Genomic DNA, 16,890 nt, shown 5'->3' with positions numbered 1-16,890 from the left:
GACACACTTCAGCGAGGCAAATATATCTTTGGACCGCTCATGGACACATCCAACCAATCCACCACGTTATGCTTGCAAGGCAACGAAGGCAACTCGCGTTATATATCATCATGGTAGTAGCGGTACAATACAGACCCATGTGACGGTCATCGGTCTTCTTTCGGGAGATCCGGTCCCTGACTGGAGGGAGCGGCCGCCTTTCGTCCAGGGTTTCATTTGGCCGTACATCTATCTACACGCGCACTCCACTCGGCCATCCCTGACCGACCTGTTATTACCGTGACAATCATTACCAGGATAATTAATCCCTGCACCTTCCATTGGAGAAGATGTCATCGCGACGCATCCTGTTCCTGCGCAGCTGGCCGAAAATATACTGCTTCAAGCACCATCTCGTCAAGGCGCTCAAGGCCCAAATTTCAATCGGCCTACTGCGTTGATGCCGATGTTTCAACCCCGAATGGATATGGCATCTCACTACAACAACAAAAACCAGTTGGCGAGCCCATCAAGGAATTTCATGGAGGGATTTTATCCAGCTGACCCAGTGGAGACCAACGGCGACTTGCAATGCCCATAGGCGACCGCGGGCCGCATCTACAGAGTGAACCTAAAGCTGGGGTGGTAGTCACCGAGGTTATTCCTGACATCCTCTGGCAGGTTCAGTCGGTCGTCGCGCTCGCCCGCGTCCCTTTTTTTGTTCTCCCTCCACATGAGGCCGGCCATGAGAAGGGCGGCAAGTCCTCCCACCCACATCATGGTGAGCGCAACGCCGTAGCCCGTCGGGTAGTGTGGGCTTTCCTTCTTGATGAAGATGAAGCTGCCAATGATGCCGGCCAAGTTTCCAATCATGACCTGGATCGACGACCCAAAGGACCGCTTCCAGTGCCCCGAGATGTTGTTCTGGAGCCAGGCGAGGGCCATCGGGGTGATCATGTAGGCGCCCCCAAAAACGAAAAAGACGGCGGCGAACTTGAAGTCGCGAGACTTGCCCTTCTGGGCGAGCAACATGCCGTATCCGATGCTGTTTATGCAAACGCCGGTGAGGATGAAGCCGACGCGATGCTTGAGCTTATCGGACGCCCAGGCGGCGAAGAGCATCATGCCGCCGGCAAAGACATAGATGGGGATGGTGCGCACCTGGGCCTCTTCCGCCTTCCAGCTGAACTCCAAGAGGATGGTGGGCAGGAAGAAGGTTCCGGACAGGCCAGCTACGCCGACGCCCATGTAGACGGTGGCGGCGAGCCAAATCTTGTAGTCGGTGTAGACGAGCTTGAAGGATGCCTTGTTCAGCGTGTCCATGCGACACGCATCACCGCCGTCGGCCGCCAGACGGCGACGAAGCAACTCCTTCTCGGCCGCGTTGAGGAACTTGGTCTGCTCGGGCCAGTCAATGATGAGAAAGGCAGCCAGCAAGGCGAGCGCCGAAGTCATGCCACCCTCGACGACGAAGATCCAGCGCCACGCCGCGTGCGGAACCCCGTACCTTCGGGCCGCACCGGAGATGGCATAGGCCAAAAGGCCGCCAAAGGCGCCGGCGACGACGGTGCTGCAGAAGAAAAAGGACATGCGCTTCTGGTACTCGTGACGTTTGTAGTACATGGAGGTGACATAGATGATGCCGGGCAGGACGCCGGCCTCGAAGACGCCGAGCAAGAAGCGAAGGGCAACGAGAGCTTGGTATGAATGAACGAATCCCATGCACATGTTGACGATGCCCCAGACGAACATGAGAGACGAAATGTACAATGACGGCCGGACCTTTTTCATCACCATATTGGACGGAACCTCGAGAAGGATATAGGAGATGAAATAGACCTGCTCCGGAAGGTGGTCAGACACGGGAACTGTCTCGGGTGTCGTCACGGTTCACGTACAAAGAGGACAACATTGAAGCGATTCCCTTGGTCAAGCGCCAACTCCTTTTCCATGCCCTGGATGCGGGCATTGCTGATGTTGATGCGGTCGAGAAAGGACATCATGTAGATGACGAAGAAGGTGGGAAAGATGGCGAGATCGAGCTTCCGAACCAGCCTGCGCTCGGCCGCCGAGTCGATTCGACCGTCGGCCTGGCTGTCGACAGGGCCAGAGCTGGCCGTGCGAGGCGATTCGGGGAGACGGTCGCCCGAATCGCCATACTGTTTCTCTTCAAGCGTCGACATTTTGGAATGCATGCAAGAAAGAGGCGAGGAAGGAAGCGCGAGGATCGCAAGTGGCATTCACTCAGACACCCGGAGGGCGGCACAAGCACATGGTCGGTATGGGGCAGCAGACGGGAAGCAACGAGCACGAGGACTAACTTTACAGCACAAGAAAGAGGAGGCGGCAAGGCACGATGGCAAGTGTGGGCAAATGTATACGGTACAAGGTTGGATGCAAGTATGTGTGAGGGTGTGTTTGTGAGACCCTGGTGTAGGACAGCGCTCGGCAGGCCTGCATGGAAGGTTGGATAGCTCAAAGGCACGATGCCATGAGACGCGATGCCATGAGACCGGCTTGACGAACAACACTTGCCCAAGACCATCGAGGCGTCCCCTGAAATTCATGTTTCAACCCAACAACCGAGAATAACGGGGCAAGCTCAAAGGGACTTTTTACGTTCTACGTTTGATCAACACGAAACCAGGAAATATCGCTCTTTTTCGAATAAACGTATCATCATCCAATCTCCCAAAGGCCCCTCGAGCTTGGTTTAACTTCAAAAACGATGCTATAACGGGCAAGGATGTGTCCCGCCGATGGTTGGCAACTCGAGAGAATTAGCAACACTACGAGGGGACCGAAGCGGGACAGCTGCCGCACCTGAAAACTGGAACCTCACTCTATCCGTGATGTGCTGTATTATTACCTAGATGGAGGGAGCCTGGGTGGTTGCGTGATGGCTGAGGGGCGACTGAGGGGGCGACTGAGGGGCTCAGGGGCCTCGGCAGCGAATATGGGGACAGCAATCTGCGGAGCCACGGTTGATGCTGACGAAGTGGGACGAGATGACGGCCTGGTCCGCTGACGGTAACCCCCTTTGCATTTTGTTTCCGCTGCCATTCCGCAAGCGAACAGACGAGCCGATATTGAAGCAAAGGCGGGAGAAGTGGTTCCGGTCTTGACAATGGTTGTTCTTGGATGGCCAAGCGTACACTACGGATAACAATGTATCGAATTCTTCCATCTACAATTATGCTGTATACTTGGTGTACTCTGTCTTCCGCACTTTATTTACGATTGTACTTGTCTGTCATCATATTATATGATCATCATAGTCCGTCTTACGAATTCTTTGCCCAGAGCCAAGAGTTCTGTATGAATCCGGTGCCGTTGAAATTGACCCCTGTGCAAACCAAGCACTGCTCCTACGAAATGAACGAACTGGTCGAATCGCCAACGTCCCCCAGTTCTCGGGATCATGATAAGCAATAACACAACTAACAACATCAACGAGGACGTGAGATTTAAAACATAATCTTGTTATGTCGCATAGCCCGCAATCCACCTGCTCCATGAGGCGACACCCTCCGTCATCCCGGTCCAGGACGTGGCATTTTCTGTAATGAAGTACGTCCCGTTGCTGGAACCCTCGACAACCAACAGCGACATGGTGTGGATACACACATGATGATAAGCAAACGGGGATTGTATCATCGTAATTGTATGATTACGACTCCTTATTCGTGGGCACTGTTGACTACTTACACTTGTACACCTACATGAACGTTCTACCGTGCCCTTAATCCGCCGCTCAATACCACTACCAGTACTCTCTTGTGCCCATACATACATACATACATACCTCTGCTACGCATGCCTCACTAATACCACTATGTACACCTAACATCTCGTACAGTAACTATATAGTACTTACATGTACTCGTGGTTGCACGTCGCCCGTGTCCACGAGTCCACACCATCAACATGTGTATATCCACCATCCACATCATCGCTCCACTCTCTCATGGAGAGAAGGCTACACCTCCGTAGCTGGAACGAGTCAACTAGGCATGCAGAAATGGCAAAGGCGAGCTGTTTTCTACTATTAGTGTCTATCTTTCCTAAGCCAGTGGTGATCCGGACTTGTATCAAACGTGACAATCGATGTGACGACGGGCTATTGTGCCACTGGAAAAGCTTCCATACCTCAAAATTGGCCGTAGCTTTGAAAATACTACCGAGTCAGGATAGTGCAGTCACTTGTTTGCCGATGTGTGCCCCTGTCCCTACCGGTGAAGTTTTTGTTAGTCTCTCAAGCCAACGTCAACGTCGTATTGGTCCTGATCGAGACGAATTCCTCGCAAGTACTGTTGATCGATAGCGAGCAGCGATTGGATTGCGGCACAATGGGACAAGCCTGGACTCCGGCAGGCAGCTGAACTGGAAGTGTACTGAGGAGTGGGCATGACCTAGCCATGCATTCGCTGTCCATTCGCCTCCAATCCCTTCTCTGCACAACTGCAAGTGTTGGATGTTACCTGGTTGGTATCTTGATGCCCAATCTCTACTACGTCCCCCCCTCCGCTCACTTTCACGGGCAACTTCGTTACCACCCTCCCAGAATCAAGGATGGATTGGAAGATACTATGAATTCGACCCCTGATACCATGCTTTCATTGACAGGCCCTGCTATAACTAGCTACCTTGGCCTTCATTTATCATCTGATCATCTCGTCTGCTTTTTGAAACCTGCTCCACTGCTGTGAAGTTGCTGGGGGAGGTTAAATACACCATGGATCTTCCTAAGACCGAGGTAGACCTCAAAGCAGACAATGCTCATCTTGTCTACATTCCCTCCGCCATATTTGCTGTGCTGTGTCCAATCTTTGTAGCCTTGCGAGTATGGGCTCGACTGCAACGAGGCGGCCAGATGGGCGCTGACGACTGGACAGCTATCGTGGCATTGGTACGCGTTTGATTTGACATTGGAGGATGTTCTTGGAAAATTTTCATTGCTGAGAAATTGTAATTCCCAGATATTCACCCTTCTCACCAGCGGATTCTTGGTTGCCTGTAAGTGTAACCCCTATTTTATCCCATCCACGCCACCCAACGCAAAAGACTTTAGCAATTCGGGGACGTGATGAAGAAACAGAGCTGACAGATGCTGCAGCTTGTCGATATGGCATGGGGCGCCATTGGGTCACGATAAAACCAGCCGACAAGTTTGAGACAATGAAGGTAGGTATGGGCAGATGGCGTCCCTCCATCCCTCTCTGGCCTCTTATGTTTCCTACTGACCCGCCGACATCTGACATGATTTGCAGTATTTTTACATGGCCCAGGTGACGTACAAGGCCTCCATCAACTTCACCAAATGCTGTATACTCCTGCTGTACCTGCGTCTATTTCGAATCGTGCGCTGGTTCAAGTGGTCTTGCTGGGCCCTCCTCGGCTGTATCGGCATATACTGCGCTGCCTCGGTCTTGGTCACCATATTCCAATGCCGCCCTCTTGCCCGCGCATTCGACAAGACGGTAGCCGGCACATGCATCGATATGAGCAAGTTCTGGTTCGCCAATGCTGGCTTCTCCATCGGCACCGACATCATCATCCTCCTCCTGCCCATGCCGCTCGTCTACCGCCTCAACGTGCCGCTTGCCCAGAAGGTGGCTCTCGCAGCTCTCTTTGCCGTCGGAACTTTTGTCGTTGCCACCTCGTGTCTCCGCGTCACCACCCTCGACGTCTTTGCGACCTCGCCCGACCACACGTACAACATCGCCAACGTCATGTGGACCATCATCGAGCCCAACGTGGCCGTACTGTGCGCCTGCCTGCCCATCCTTCGCCCGCTTATCGTCAAGCTGTTCCCCTCACTTGGGAGCAAGGGCTATTCCGGTGACGGCAGCGGCTTGGGACACGGTTCAAAATCGCGAAGGAGGTTGACGACGGCAGGTCCTTCGAGAAATGACAAGCAATGGCTCGAGCTCGGCAGTGTGAAGGCGGAAACGGCCAAAAGACATGAGGAAGGCATTCAAAGGCTCAGCTCCAGTGCCGGCAGCGACGAAAATATCTTGGCAGGAAGGCAGACCGGTAGGAGCTTGGATGGCATTCACAAGACGGCCGAGCACAACATCAAATTCGCACAGCAAAGTTCCAATTAACGGAATATATATATGCGTGTATGTGTATATAGTTGCATTGATAAATACAATGACGGAATAGTGAAGAGATATGAACTCGAAACTCAATGGAACAAATCACGGTGGCACTTGGAAACGTTTCCGTTGGATTGTAGATGAAGTGCCGCGAAAGCGGACTGTACATGTAACTGTGCCGATTTATAGATGCCTCGGATGTGATTCATCAAGTATCCTGACAGTTTTGTTGACACTTTACTTTCCCTTTGCTCCCTCGTTCCTGTTCGCGGACTTTTCGGGTTTCACCGTAGCTCTCGCGTCTTTCTCCAAGCATTTTGTGCAAGGATACATTGCCCATTTTATCCTTGGTATAGGCCCCGGGTTCTGATCTGGGGGTTGACTCTCGTATACTCGGCGCCACCTGTTGACGCCGTCCACTGACAAACACTTCGGACACCGCATGAATTCGTCAACCACTTGAGGCATCGTGTTCTCTTAATTGTAAATTTGGGACCGGAATGGATCAGAATAAAGTTCAGTGAGAGTAAATCTCTCGATGATCTTTGGTGATGATGAACGGTGTCGATGCCGATGAATGGTGTTGACGAGAGAGTTGTGCCGAGGGAAGAATTGTGCCGATGGGAGAGCTGTGTCGATGGGAGAATTGTGCCGATGGTAGAATGGTTTCGATCAGCGAATGAGTCCTCCCTGACGCTTGGCCTCCTTCAGAGCTTTATACCTATCGTCTGCCGGACAGTGATTCGTGACAGAAATAGCCTCAACCATATGTGACTCGGTTCTCATTTCAAACATTCAGTGACAAGCTGTGAACTAGCGTCAAGACAAGGAAACGTCTCACTTCTCTTTACGTAGACATAAGTGTATACCATTATTAAGCTTGTTGATTAAGACGTTTAATAATCGCATTGCCGAACTTGGACGTTGAAGTCATCAGTATTTTGATTGTGCCATGCCGAGACCTCACGTTGTCAACACCCATCTACCCATCTCGGACCGTGGTTCACTGTCCTAGTCAAGAAATTCGCTGTCAAGCAGTTTGCCACCTTGCAAGGCTCAGTGAACCGTCCGGGTACGGCGTTTGATTACGACAATGTAGGCATACAAGCCAGTACTTTGCACTACGCGCGAACATTGACGGCGATGCAATGCTGATTTTCTGCAAAAATACGGTGGCACATGTAAAATTACTTTCAACTACTGACTATCATCGAATAATCCAGCTCTTGGTAACATGGTAAGAGTCAATATTTGGAGTAACAAAAGCCCCCCTCTCTATCTCCTTGCCGTTTCCAAGAAGCCGGCAACTCGCTTCTACAAACCTGCGCTTGCTGTTGGCCGAGATGGAATACGGAGAGATCAGAAGAAGGGAATGGTTACTTGAAACAATACAGTAGGGTGGTGGGTGCAGAATGTAAAGCCAAGATTCACCGTCAGGTTCGCCGTGCATGCTTGGGAATCGTATCGGGATCCATCATCATTGGCCAACATCGACAACAAGTTGCGCGTACGGTGAGCATTTCTCGTGCAGGAACTTTGGTTTGCAAATTGCCCAGTGTCTAGTATCCAATTGTTCTCTCACGGCGAATCCAAATCATGGCAAATCATCAAGCAAGTTTGCAGTAAACGTAGCAACATTGCCCAGTCAGCACGCTCTTCAGAAGCCTACTCGAACGCCCAACGCCGTGTTCCCATCCACGTTTGCCGTTGCACAATGCTCCTAGCAAACTCAGCAATCATTCGGTCTCGGTCAAGCTGTCAGGTTTTCCTGCTTTCGGCCACCCATGCCGATCCAGTCCCAGCAGACTGTGTCGGTCAGCATTCCGATGCGGCGGCGATGCGACACGGATGGGACTCACTCGTGAAGCCAAGATCATCGTTGAAGTAGGACTGCATCACCTCCTCGCCGAAGACGGTACCTTCGGGGCCCGAGGCGACGGCCTTTTTGCCGACGGCAAGGCCAATCATGGGTGCGACGTGGGATAGCTGCATCCACGTGGGCTCTTGGCCGAATCGCTCCTTGAGGATGCTCTTGTGAATATTCTGCGCGATGTAGTGACCGCCGTGCATGGCGGCGCCGCAGCGTTTGATGCCGCTCCACCTCGCGAGGTCGCCGGAGCAGAAGTGATGCTCGTTGTTGGGCGTTCCGGTTTCAAAGAGGAGGCTGCGGGCTCGCGTGAGCGACGACGGAGAGGGACAGGGCTCGGCACGGGGCACGGCTTACTTTGGTTGGATCTTGACGTACCCCTCGTCATCGAGGGCCGAGGGAGGCAGGTAGGAAGATGCGGGCGTGCTCTTGGACACAGCCATGATGATCTCGCTGGCCACCATCTTGTGGCCATTCTCAAACTCAATGTCGTACCTCGTCGAGCCGTCGTCGGCGGTGAGCTTGCTCGTGCTCTTCAGCCGGTGGTTCATCAAGACGTCGACGTTGGCCTCCTTGACGAGATCCAAGGCCTTGTCCTTGCACTCGTCCGACAGGTCCTCGGACGACAGCAGCTTGTCGCGCGAGTGGACGAGGGTGACGGTGACGCCGGGCTTGACAAGCTTCAGCTCGGCCGCCATCTCGATGCCGACGGCACCGCCGCCGACGACGACGACGCCATGGGGAGCGTCGTGGACGGCGCGGATGTGGCGCTCGACCTCGAGCAGGTACTGCTTCCGGGTGAGGGACTGCGGGACGACGGGCCAGACCCTCCGCAGGCCGGTGGCGGCGATGAAGTAGTCGTACTCGTGCGTCGTGAGCTCTCCCGTGGCCACGTCGGCCGTGGTGACCTTCTTGGCGGCGCAGTCGACGCTGCGGACGGCACCGTGGACGAAGCGGACGGGCTCGTCCCGGTACCCGGCGAGGTCCTCAAATTTGACCCAAGCCTTCTTGGCGTAGTCGGCATCGGCGAGAGCCAAGGGCGAACCGATCAGGTGGACTAGGCCTCGCGGTCAGAGCAGCTCGGGGACGCGAGAGTTTCGGGGACAGGAAGCGACGCACAGAAGCCGTCTCGCTCGTCGGCGATGGTGATGTCCCAGTGGACGCGGGGCAGGTCGGGATGATGGACGTAGGCGGCCTGGGCCATCCGCGGCGACAAGCCCTGGCCGAGATCCAGCAGGTTGGCGGCCGCCGACAGACCGCAGTAGGAGCCGCCGGCGATGAAGACCCGGACGGTCGGGGTCGGGGTCGGGGTCAGGATGGAGCCCATCGTAGCAAGCTCTCGAGGCGGGCTCACGATGGACGGCAAGGCTGGGACCGTTCCGGTGTGTGTGCTTGCCACGGCCAGTCGCGAGGGAGACGCGGCAGAGGATGCCGACTGTACCAGTTGGACTGTTTGATGAGGAGGAAGCGGAGGAGGAAGAAGTGGAAGAGGAGGAGGAAGAGGAGCAGGAGGAGGAAGAGGAGCAGGAGGAATACGATGAGGAGGAGCACGTCAAAGCTGGGAGAGCGACGATACGGAGGCAGCGACGGTGGCAACTGAGGGGAAAACCGTGTGACGGAGCCACGCGGTGAGCAAAAAGAGCAATAGAGCGATGACGGAGGCGGGTGATGGCCGTGGGGACAGCAAACTGCATGCAAAGACGAGGATGGCGGAGGAATGGAAGGGTTCGAGATGGAAAAGTGCACCGTCAATACGTCTACCACCGGACCGGCAAGGGCTAGATATGACCTGCCATGTTACATCACTACCAGCAAGTACTCGGTACGGAGTACCAGGTACCAAGTAAGCTCGGACTGCAGGAATACAGTACATGGAAAATACAAGTAATGCATGTATTGGAAGCGAGTGGCCATTCTCCGAGCACCTGCCGTCTGCCACAATCCGGGTAGCAAGAGGGTACATGTACATGTAAGTGCCAGTAAGTACAGGCACGCGGATGGGGCGCTTAGGGACCCCGTGCTTATCAGATCAAACAAACCATGGGTGGCCATGTGCTTCTTTCGCCCAAGCGCTGAAAGAACCGAGTTTGGCTCCCGACCATAGCCAGGTTGGGTGTACCCGGGGGTGGGGGTACAGTACTACATAGTTACTAAGGCACCGACTAACGCACAGGTATTACGGAGTTCTTAGGGCACTGTACTCCGTACGGAGCAGAGCACTGTACGGAGCAGAGCACTGCACGGAGCAGGGCACTGTACGGAGCAGGGCACTGTACGGAGCAGGGCACTGTTCGGAGTAAGGCTCTAAACGGAGGACGGAGTGCTGTAGGTGTACTTACTGTAGAGGTACCCCATACTTGTAGCGCTGATGCTCCGCAGCTGTGACGGACTGTACTCCGTACGGAGCACTACTGTACCCAAGTACGTAAGTACTTGCATAGGTGTACATGTGTGTAAGTACAGTACAGAGCAGTACTTGTATATGTAGTTGTATTACTTGAGGATCTTCACCAAGTAACCTCGGTGCACTCCGTACTTGTGCGTGCCAGCGACTCCCTTTCGGTTGCGCCATTTTCCCATCCTCTCATCTGATTCCGATGTATTCCGATTCCGAGTACCTTACTTGCAGTGATATGCATGTCTGAATGTGAACAGCACATCACGTACAGAGTACATGTACTCCATGCGTGCCGCGTATTTACCTCCTACAAAGTACATGCACGTGCTGTACGGAGTACAACTACGGAGTATACTTGCTGTATTCATACTACCAGTTGTACTCCGTACTCCGTATGTCCTCCGTACAGTACGAACGGATTGCTTCTACGGAGTACAGTGCACTAACATGCAAGTACTTACAGTACATACTTGTGCTGCACAAGGACTCCGTACTTGCTTGCAGAATTCATGTATAGTAATAATAGTGCACATGTACGCTGCACTTGCAGGTTCAGAGTACTGTAATCACTCTCGTATCGATGTGGAGAGTCAAGAGGAACAAATGCTCGTAATACGAGTAGGAGTCCACGTCCATGCCCTTGGTCATCTGCGAGTGGGCGCAAGTATGTGCTCACCAGGCAGCACGCCATGAAATTTGGCGTCGCAATGCTCGCCGGAATCTTCTCGGACAGAGCCCGGCACAAAACGGTGGTCGCAGGGGTGTCCTCTCGTCGACGTGCTCCGTTCGCCCGTCGGTTGCCGACGTGACGCAGATGTGCCAAGCGGCCGTCGCCGTCAGAAGACAGGGCAAGGAACGGAGGCGAGGACGCACGAGGCAAGGCTGGCCGAGCCGCGGCGAGAATTTATCTGATCCGAGCGAAACACGGCTGATGGTCGGGCGAGGCGTGCGTTTATCACCTTGTACCGGTACAACTAGTTGTACCTGTACGTACATGCGCAGTATTCCTCCAGGGGGGTGGGGGGAGCCGGGGTGGGAAGCCGCCATGTGGCTCCCAGTGGAGCCTGCCAAACGACGACTGGTACGACGAGAGACTTGATGGTACAATTCGAGACGTCGACGAAGGATTTTCCTGTGCAGGTGCTGCTGCGTTGCGTGTGCTCGCCTCCTCTTCTCCCTCCATCTCCATCCACCGAGCTACCTGCGGTACAGTGCTGCATTGTGCACATGAATGGCACCTGTCCGACCCCCCCTCTTTTCCTACCAGCTCGTCGACTCGGATTACCACTGGCGGCACGAGCCACGACAAGTAGATGCAAATCATGCTCCCCCAACGGTCCACAGCCAGTCCATCATTCGGCCGAAACGGACATGACGACGGAGATGGCTACGGAAAGGGGGATCCGGCTTGAAAGGTCCCCAAACTCTAAGTGCACCTCGACTACCCTGCGAGTAAGACGACGAGCATGACACGAGCACGGTAGGTTCACCTTGGCGTGGATTTTACCATGGGCATCAAGCCAAGGCATACGAGCGGCACCAGGGTACGGTGCTGTGCTGTACGAGCACAGGGACGGAGTCATGGTGGCAGCGGCCATCGTGAGCTGCACCGACGACAGCTTTGGGGCCTTGCCCGTCCCCGCTCTGCTACCTGACTCCTCCCCCCCGCCCGCCCGCCCGCCGATCCAGACCAAGATGCACGATCCAGATCTCGTCACCGCCTTCGTCGCCTCCGTCGCCTCCCATCTTTCTCCGGGACCATGCGCACCTACACCTACACCTACCCGAGCTGTGCTGCGCCGTGCCGTGCCGTACATGTATGGGTGGACGGACGGACGAGCATTGAGCATCGTTGCGTGAGCTTGTTGGCCTGCCGTAGCTCCCTCCATACTGCTGCCGATTCTGCTCCGACTCGCCGTCTGGCCTGCAGCCTTGCTGCGCTGAGTCAGGTGAGCCTTTCGCCACGATGGTAGAGGCAAAAGAGGTCGCTCCTGCCTCGAGCGAGAGAGCCGAGCCTCCTGCCGCGGGCGAGCTCATCGTCGCTCCTTCTTGTTCTGGAGAAGATGCCACGACACCTCCAAAGGCGTCGGAGCCCAAGGCACCGGTAAGCCGCACCGAGCGCCTGCTGCACCGCCTTGATCGAGGCCTCGACTGACGGCAGCACAGTTCCACGCCCAGCTCTTCACCTACTTCCGCCTCCTCTTCTACGCCGAGCCGACATGGTTCGACATGCTGCTCCTCGCCGTCGGCACCGTCGCCGCCGTCGCCTCGGGGGTGCCCTTTCCCGTCATGGGCATCATCTTCGGTGAGCTGCTCGACAACCTCAACAAGGCCTCGTGCGAGATCCAGGACGCGCTGTCGCCGGGGCAGACGCAGACGGACATTAACCGCAAGGTGCTCGTCATCGTCTACATCGCCGTGGCCAATCTCGTCGCCATCTTCGTCTACGCCGTGTCGTGGGGCCTGTTCAGCCGCCGGCTCGAGGCGCGCATCCGGGATCGCTACTTCAGGTCCTTGCTGCGGCAGGATGCCACCTTTTACGACTCGCGCCCCGCCGGCGAGCTGTCGTCGAGGCTCAACTCCGACATCCAGCTCGTCCAGTCCGGCACGTCGGAAAAGGTCGGCCACTGCATCGGCTGCACCTCCTTCTTCATCTCGGCCTACGTCGTCGCCTTCATCCGCGACCCCCCGCTGGCCGTCATCTTGCTCTGCCTGATCCCAGCCTTCCTCCTCAGCGCCACCGTCGGGAGTGCCTTTGTGCAAAAGTTTGCCGCCCGCACCTCGGACGCCATCGCTTCCGCCTCGGCCATTGCCCAGGAATCTCTGTCCCACATTGCCGTCGTCCAAGCGTTCGGCGCCGGTCCGCGTCTCGAGGCCAAGTTTGCCGCCCGCATGCGCCAGGCCCAAGGCCACGGCATCCAGAAAGCCGTCACGGTGGGCCTCCAGGCTGGCGCTCTCTACTTCATCGCCTACTCGGCCAACGCCTTGGCCTTTTGGCAGGGCAGCAAGCAGATCGCCAGGATCGTCGAGGGTGAAGCCGGTGGCGTCTCGGTCGGGAGGGTCTACACCGTCATCTTCCTCGTCGTCGACGGTACGTATGTGCGGCTGGTGGTGGCCGGCCGCTGCCGTGAGACCCTGTCCCGCGAGCCTGTGCTGACGAACCGCCCGACGAGCAGCTTGCGTCATTCTCGGATCCGTCGCGCCGCTCCTCCCGCTCCTCGGCGCAGCCTCATCCGCCTTTGGGAAGCTGCGTGCCGACATCGACAGCCGGTCGGCCATCGACTCGCAATCCGAAGCCGGCGAGAAGCTTCCGACGTCGATTGCCGGCACCGTCGAGTTCCGCGACGTCGAGTTCGCCTACGTCTCGAGACCCGAGCGCCCCGTCCTCAACGGCGTCTCCTTCACCTGCCCGGCGGGGAAGCACACCGCTCTCGTCGGCCTTTCCGGCAGCGGCAAGTCCACCGTCGCCGGGCTCGCGGCCCGCATCTACGACCCGTCGCGGGGAACCGTTTGCCTCGAGGGCCGCGACCTACGCACCCTGAACGTCAGGAGCCTGCGTAGCTTCATGAGCTTGGTCCAGCAGGAGCCTTCCCTGCTGGATCGCTCCGTCCTGGAAAACGTCGCTCTCGGAATCCTCAATTCTCCTTGGCCGGCGCATGAGCGATTCCGTCCCATCATCCTCGGTCCGCACCTTGCCGACGTCGCCGCCCGCGTCAGGGACGGAGAGCCTCTGTCGGAAGCCGCCCTATCGCACGGTCAGCACATGGTGGACCTCGTCGAGCTCGTCCGCCAAGCCGCCTCCTTGGCCGACGCCTCGTCCTTTGTCGAAGGGCTCGAGGGCGGGTACGGCACGCACGTGGGCGCCGGCGGAAAGCTCGTCAGCGGCGGCCAGCGTCAAAGGATCGCCCTGGCCCGCGCGCTCATCAAGGACCCCAAGATCCTCATCCTCGACGAGGCGACGGCTTCGTTGGACTCGGCGAGCGAGCACCGCATCCAGGTAGCCGTCGAGTCCATCGCCAAGGATCGAACCCTCATCGTCATCGCTCATCGTCTGTCGACGATCCGAAACGCCGACAACATCATCGTCATGCGCGACGGGGGCATCGTCGAGCAAGGAACCCACGCCGAGCTCATGGCCTCGAACGGCTCCTACGCCGCCATGGTCCGCCTCCAGAGCGTCGACGCCAACGACGGCGACGACACTCCGTCCCCGACGAGCACCGCCAGAGGCGGCGACGACACCTCGGCCGAGAAGGATTCAATTCTGGAGGAGAAGGCGGCCGAGGCGGGCCAGGCACCGGACGAGGCGGCCGCCGAGGGTGAGAATGCGGCCGCTGGCGCCGGCGCCATGGATGACATCGATTCGCGCAAAGGCGCTGTCGAGGTGATGAAGCAGCTCTTCCGGCTGGCCAGACCGAACCTGCTGTGGATTGTGCTCGCCCTGTGCGCCGGCGCCATTGTCGGGGCCAGCTTTACGGGTGCCGGCCTCATCCTGGGCAACACCGTCGGCAGCTTGAGCCCCTGCCACTCGGCCGATCACATTCGCTGGGCCGGCCGCTTCTTCGCCGGCCTCTTCTTCATGCTCGCCTGCGTCGAGCTCGTGGCGAACTCGGCGAGCTGGGCCGGTTTCGGCTACGTCGCCGAGAAGCTCCTGTACCAGGTCCGCGTCCTCTGCTTCCGGTCGCTCTGCGAGCAGGGGCTGGACTGGCACCAGCAGGGCCGTCGCACGCCGGCCTCGCTCCTCTCGGTCATCACGGCGGATGCGGCCGCCATCGGAGGCTTCAGCGGCTCCATCCTGGGCACCATGTACTCGATCGTCATCAACTTTGTCATCGCCATCACCGTGTCGCACGTTCTCAACTGGAAGATTGCCATCGTCTGCCTGGTCACGGTGCCGTTCCTGCTCGGATCCGGCATCATGCAGCTGCGCGCGCTGTCGAGGTTCGAGCGCAAGCACGCCGGTGCCTTCTCGGCCGCCATTGGCATCACCGTCGAGGCGGTCAACTCGTTCAAGACGGTGTCGTCGCTCTCGATCGAGCAGGAGGTGCTCGGGAGCTACCGGCGCGCGCTCGACGCACCGCAGAAGGAGATGGCGCTCGCGAGCGCCCACGCCAACCTGTGGCTCGCCATCTCCAACAGCACCGGCGCCATGATGTACGCCTTTGCCTACTGGTGGGGGTCGACGAGGATCACCAACGGCGAGGCCACGACGACGCAGTTCTTCATCATCCTCATCTCCATGCTCGTCAGCGCCCAGCTCTGGGGCAACATGTTCACCCTGGCGCCGGAAATATCGAAGGCGAGGGAGGCCGGCTCCCGCGTCTTGAGCGTCATGGACCTCGCGTCGTCCAAGACGCTGCCGGACGACGACGACGCCGACGACGCGCGGGCCGGCGCCGACATCGAGGCCGTCGCCGACGCCGGTCCCAAGCCGAGCTCCGGGAGCGAGGGCGCGACGGTCGTCTTCCGGGACGTGTCGTTTGCGTACCCCGCACGCCCGCACGTGCCGATCCTGGAGGGCATGTCGTTTACCGTGCAGGTGGGCCAGTTTTGCGGCCTCGTCGGGCCCTCGGGCGCCGGGAAGTCGACCATCATGTCCCTCGTCCAGCGCATGTACCGTCCCACGGCCGGCAGGGTCGAGGTGGACGGTGTCGACGTCTGCGCGCGGCACGGCACCGACTTTCGCGACGCCATCGCCGTCGTGCCGCAGGATTGCGCGCTGTTCGACGGCACCATCAAGTTCAACGTCGGGCTCGGCGCGACGCCCGGCCGCGCGGCGACGGACGCGGACATTGAGGAGGCCTGCCGGCTGGCCAACATTCACGACACCATCGCGGCGATGCCCGACGGGTACGAGACGGAGTGCGGCCCCAACGGCTCGCGCCTGTCGGGGGGGCAGCGCCAGAGGTTGGCCATTGCGCGCGCGCTCGTGCGCAAGCCGCGGCTGCTGCTGCTCGACGAGAGCACGAGCGCGCTGGATGCCGAGAGCGAACGGGCGCTGCAGGAAGGGCTCGAGCGGGCGGCCAAGGGCATCACCGTCATGGCCATCACGCACAGGCTGCACACGGTGCGCAAGGCCGACGTCATCCTCGTCGTCGAGGGCGGCCAGGTGGTGGACAAGGGCCGGCACGACGACCTGCTCGCGCGGAGCGAAAGCTACCGCGTCAATGCGCTGCAGCAGATGCTCGGCACCTAGGCAGAGCTGCTTGCGTTTTGGACCGTCGACGCTGCGAGGAAGGTAATCATGGAGGTAGAAGCGGGCCTGCTGCAAAGCGTCTTCCAAGGGAGCAGTGTGCTTTTGGGGGAAATGGAAGCATTGCCGTCGTCGTGCGTCGTCGGGCACGAGCAGCATGGCGGGCGACTGTCCGAGGGAAACCAATAGACTATTCTTGTTCTATTCGTCACTTTGTTACACACGTGGACACCTTTCTATCATTACGTCCTGTCTTATGCACGCCCAGCTCGTGAGCGTCAAGGCATTCATATGTCCAAGGGAAATCAATAGACTATTCTTGTTCTATTCGTCACTTTGTTACACACGTGGA

The 16,890-nt window shown here is 57.5% G+C and overlaps 4 protein-coding genes across 4 annotated transcripts; 2 read left to right on the top strand and 2 right to left on the bottom strand.

Moving 5' to 3' along the window:
• Window positions 1-597: 597 nt before the first annotated feature.
• DCS_05468 (uncharacterized protein) lies at window positions 598-2,162 on the bottom strand (the record flags this gene model as incomplete). Its single annotated transcript, XM_040802771.1, has 2 exons — window positions 598-1,818; window positions 1,878-2,162. 2 exons carry the CDS (start codon window positions 2,160-2,162, stop codon window positions 598-600), a joined length of 1,506 nt encoding a protein of 501 aa, XP_040657804.1.
• Window positions 2,163-4,714: 2,552 nt separating this feature from the next.
• Window positions 4,715-6,086, top strand: DCS_05467 (uncharacterized protein; the record flags this gene model as incomplete). Its single annotated transcript, XM_040802770.1, has 4 exons — window positions 4,715-4,888; window positions 4,959-4,995; window positions 5,096-5,163; window positions 5,250-6,086. The coding sequence occupies 4 exons, from the start codon at window positions 4,715-4,717 to the stop codon at window positions 6,084-6,086; spliced, it is 1,116 nt and encodes a 371-aa protein (XP_040657803.1).
• A 1,744-nt stretch (window positions 6,087-7,830) lies between these two features.
• Window positions 7,831-9,274, bottom strand: DCS_05466 (Pyridine nucleotide-disulfide oxidoreductase, NAD-binding domain protein; the record flags this gene model as incomplete). Its single annotated transcript, XM_040802769.1, has 4 exons — window positions 7,831-7,886; window positions 7,940-8,244; window positions 8,305-9,004; window positions 9,067-9,274. The coding sequence occupies 4 exons, from the start codon at window positions 9,272-9,274 to the stop codon at window positions 7,831-7,833; spliced, it is 1,269 nt and encodes a 422-aa protein (XP_040657802.1).
• A 3,037-nt stretch (window positions 9,275-12,311) lies between these two features.
• On the top strand, window positions 12,312-16,541 carry DCS_05465 (ABC multidrug transporter; the record flags this gene model as incomplete). The annotated part of the gene is made up of 3 exons (XM_040802768.1): window positions 12,312-12,449; window positions 12,512-13,436; window positions 13,522-16,541. The coding sequence occupies 3 exons, from the start codon at window positions 12,312-12,314 to the stop codon at window positions 16,539-16,541; spliced, it is 4,083 nt and encodes a 1,360-aa protein (XP_040657801.1).
• Between the last annotated feature and the right edge of the window lie 349 nt (window positions 16,542-16,890).

Source organism: Drechmeria coniospora, chromosome 02 (genome assembly GCF_001625195.1).
Source record: "Drechmeria coniospora strain ARSEF 6962 chromosome 02, whole genome shotgun sequence".
Taxonomy (NCBI): Eukaryota; Fungi; Ascomycota; class Sordariomycetes; order Hypocreales; family Ophiocordycipitaceae; genus Drechmeria; species Drechmeria coniospora.
The sequence above is the reverse complement of the archived record's forward strand: the minus strand, read 5'-3'. Positions and strand labels throughout refer to the sequence as shown.